The sequence below is a fragment of the Musa acuminata genome, chromosome BXJ3-5 (genome assembly GCF_036884655.1).
Source record: "Musa acuminata AAA Group cultivar baxijiao chromosome BXJ3-5, Cavendish_Baxijiao_AAA, whole genome shotgun sequence".
NCBI lineage: Eukaryota > Viridiplantae > Streptophyta > Magnoliopsida > Zingiberales > Musaceae > Musa > Musa acuminata.
The window spans coordinates 36,151,949-36,155,701 of NC_088353.1; the positions used below are offsets into that span (position 1 = coordinate 36,151,949).

The 3,753-nt window shown below is 41.4% G+C and overlaps 1 protein-coding gene across 1 annotated transcript; it reads left to right on the plus strand.

Annotated features, from left to right (window-relative positions):
- Positions 1–1,539: 1,539 nt before the first annotated feature.
- Positions 1,540–1,953, plus strand: LOC135638395 (E3 ubiquitin-protein ligase ATL23-like). The gene has a single exon (XM_065151512.1). The coding sequence runs from the start codon at positions 1,540–1,542 to the stop codon at positions 1,951–1,953; it is 414 nt and encodes a 137-aa protein (XP_065007584.1).
- Positions 1,954–3,753: the final 1,800 nt, after the last annotated feature.

Below are 3,753 nucleotides of genomic sequence, written 5' to 3' on the forward strand. Positions count from 1 at the left end.
TTTAAAATGTTTGAAAATATGACTCTGATACTAATTATAAGCATAAAAATTATGATTATACTACTATTATATAAAAATATTTAATATCAGAAACCAAAATTGAATAATGATATCTCATATTTAACATGTAACTTTCAATGCTACTAAGAAAGTTTTTATCTGATCTACAACTATATCATTATTGGATTCAAAAATTGTAGTAACGTCGATCTGCATGAATAACTATAGTTGATTTCTCCTCTCTTTATATTCTTTATAGGATCAATATGAGCAATGGTTTAGGGATTAAGGGAGATTGAGAATAAATATATTATCTCAATAACTAATTATTTATTTTTAGGATATCTTATTTGTTTATTTGTTTATAAGCAAGTGTAAAAAGTCTAAGTTGGTAATTATGTGAGTTCCTCCAAGAAATTCTATCATAATTTAATTTATTTTTATTTATTAATAATCATAATCAGAATTTATAATACAGAGAATATGGTTAACTTTGATCATCTTCCACCAATATGAGTTAATCAACAAGATAGAACTCTTTACTTGATTGACTATCAGAAACACCCTAGAAAGCATCGTAAATGAAAGGATTGCCCGTAGGAACTTGATGCCGACGTTATTTCCTAAGAGCTTGGTTTTGTTGTCACTATTCACAAGGCAATCACAATCTCTGACTTTTTTTTACTTCTCTTGATATGTGCAGAATGAGCTTCATTTCTGTTGATCGGAAAAATTATATTCCTGAAAAACCATCATCCAAATTCTCATGCAACTTAATGTTTAAGATTGATCACATTATCAGAAGAGCACTGCAATCTGTTGTTGCTCTACTTTCAGCCTTCAAAGAGCCCGAGGTCAAACTGTTCATACCTTTGACTGTAATTAAAGATGACAGTTATTACATAATCGACCAACATGCTTGTTACATAATTCGAGCGGGACCCACTTCAATCCTCTAGTATGATGCTGCCACATCATATACCAACGCTGCGTCGTGGTTGACCTCATATAGCTGCATAGCCGCATAGCCCACACATGGAGTGGCCTCGCCACGAGCCCAAGCCGCGCGTCATTCCTCCGCACTACGAACGTGAGCCCGTGGCGGAGCCAAGCACACACGTATCGGACGGGGGGAGGGAGGCGCACGCCGACCTCACAGGTTTCGCCCCTCCCCGAGCCTTCCGACGACGAATCGGCTCCGCCTGCCGTTCCTCCTCCTCCTCACCCCCTGAGCCAGTGCCGCACAGGTGTCGCGCAACCCGTCCATCCACAGAACCTGGCCGTCCGATCGCTCCTCCCTCTCCCATCCTCCATTAGCCCGCCCACTCCTCCCCTGGCCAAAAGTAGCACCCGCTTACTCCATTGAACCCCGTTCCCCAGGAGGCGAGAAACAGAGGAGGAGCTCGAGACGTTCCTTCCTTTGTTTCCTCCCTATTCATAGTGTCTCGTCTCTCCTCCTCCCACTTTAATTAGGGTGTCCGTAACGGATAAAGGAGTGAAGAAGAAAGAGAGGAGAGGGAGAGGAAGGGGGAGGGAATGATGTTACTGCTGTTTCTGTTCGTCGCCCTGTTCTTGGTGTGCTTCGGGATGGGCGTGGTGTTCATGGTGTACATGTGCATGCTGTGGTCGTCGATGCTGCGGAACGGGGAGGGGAACAAGAGCGGGAAGGGGCTGTCCACAGCGGAGCTGGAGCGGCTGGGCGGGGAGGCGGACGGGGGGGCGGTGGCCGGCCAGGAGTGCGCGATGTGCCTGGAGGACATCGAGGCGGGACAGGCGGCGCGGGTGCTGCCCGAATGCCGGCACGCCTTCCACCGCCTCTGCGCCGACCGGTGGCTCTCGGCGCACCCGGACTGCCCCCTCTGCCGCGCCCAACTCCACCCTCCTCCTCCCCCTCCCCCTCCGCCTCCCTTGGCTCCGCCTTCGGTCCCCGTGCACGTGGTCGTGGCTGCATGAGAGCGCTCCAGCTTTGCTCGCGTCTTCTCTTGCATTAATCTTCGTTAGGAATACATTATTTCTTTTATATTTAGGTTAGATTAATGGCCTTTTTCTATTTGAAATTTTTGATTCAGTAGGTTTAGCTATTAAGCTATACATAAGCAAACACAATTATTAGATTTTCTTATCGATTTTTTCCTTTTTTTTGTGTACAAATGTTTGGCTAATCTTTTCAATGAGGTTTTGCTAGGAAGTAAATGTTGAGATATCAGCTCTAATTTTCTTTAAGATGAATGATACTGAATCCAAGCTTTCTTGTTTCGGGGCGTCAACTGTGTTAGCTTTATTGATAGCCTCTTTAGCAGCTTCTGCCCTCGAATGAATCTGTGCAAAGAACACGTAAACCAATCAGAACATGATATATACTGCTCTTCATCTTCTACTTGTCCATGATACCTGGACATGCATTGCCTACTTACAAACCTCAAATGGATGTGTTTTGCAAAAAAATAAAGATAATATATTGCTAGCATATCTGTAATATGAGTCTAGAAGAGTCAGTGTATTATTATATTATAGAGAGGTCGTTTACGTACCACCTCAAACCCCACTTAGCCTCCTAATTCACAACAGAACCAAAGACTCAAACCCCACTTAGCCTCCTAATTCACAACAGAACCAAAGGCTCATCCTTTGATGGTATTCTGGAATATCCTCGGTATTTACCTTACAATGTCTCTTATACTTATATATATAGTGGTGACGATGACATTTTATCCTATGATGATATGTACATTGACATGATGAAATCTTGTCAGTTTGACAAGTCCAATAGTCTCACATCGAAAAAATCAAGCTTATTATCTCCTATTAGAATTATAAATAAGGGCTTGGGCTTTGAAGTCAGAGGCATCACAAGATAAACCTAAGTGTTTGCTCTACGAACATCTTCCTAAGGCATTTGTAATAGTCTATTTTATAGTAGTGATTTGCTCATCCTTCGTCCGTGGATGTATGTCAAGGTTAATTGACCGAATCACGTAAATATGGTGTTCTTGTTGCTTTTATCTTTTCGTTTTATTATCTTTGTTGGGTTGCTAAAATTACCCTTTGGTAAATTTCTTGGGGCTAGCTCTAACAAATTGGTATCAGAGCCTGGTTTGGGATCGATGAAGGACATTCTGGTTCAAGACGGAGTTGATTTGACACTATAGGAGGCTGAAAACATTCCAGATAGTACGTCAAAGAAAGATTTTATGGGTATGGATAAGAAGGCCCGATCCAACATTATTCTAAATCTCTCTGACGAGGTTTTACGGGAGGTAGCTACAGAGACTACAGCTAAGAGCATGTGGGACAAGCTTAAAGCCTTGTATATGAATAAGACAGTAGAGAATCGTCTTTACTTAAAGCAGAGTTTGTATATGCTTCGGATGACTAAAGGTATATCTATACTCTCACATCTTGATAAATTTGATTCCTTGGTTATGGATTTGGAGAATATAGATGCAAAAAATGATGATGAGGATAAAACCCTATTACTTTTGTGTTCTCTTCCCCAATCTTTTAAGCATTTCCGTGATACTATGATTTATGGAAAAGAAATAATTTCATATCAGGAAATTAAATATGCACTAAAATCTAAAGAGCAGATAGACAGGGATATTACTGGAGAAAGTAGAGAAAATCAGGCTGAATGTCTGATTATTAAGGGGAGAACAGATAAAAGGGAATTTGACAATAGTAGATCTAAATCTAGATCTAAATCCAGACATAGAAATTTGGAGTGTAGATATTGTCATAAAATGGGGCACATTA

What these genes read in the sequence shown, in the direction of transcription:
- LOC135638395 (XM_065151512.1), top strand. Translation starts at nt 1,540, where the DNA reads ATGTTACTGCTGTTTCTGTTCGTCGCCCTGTTCTTGGTGTGCTTCGGG.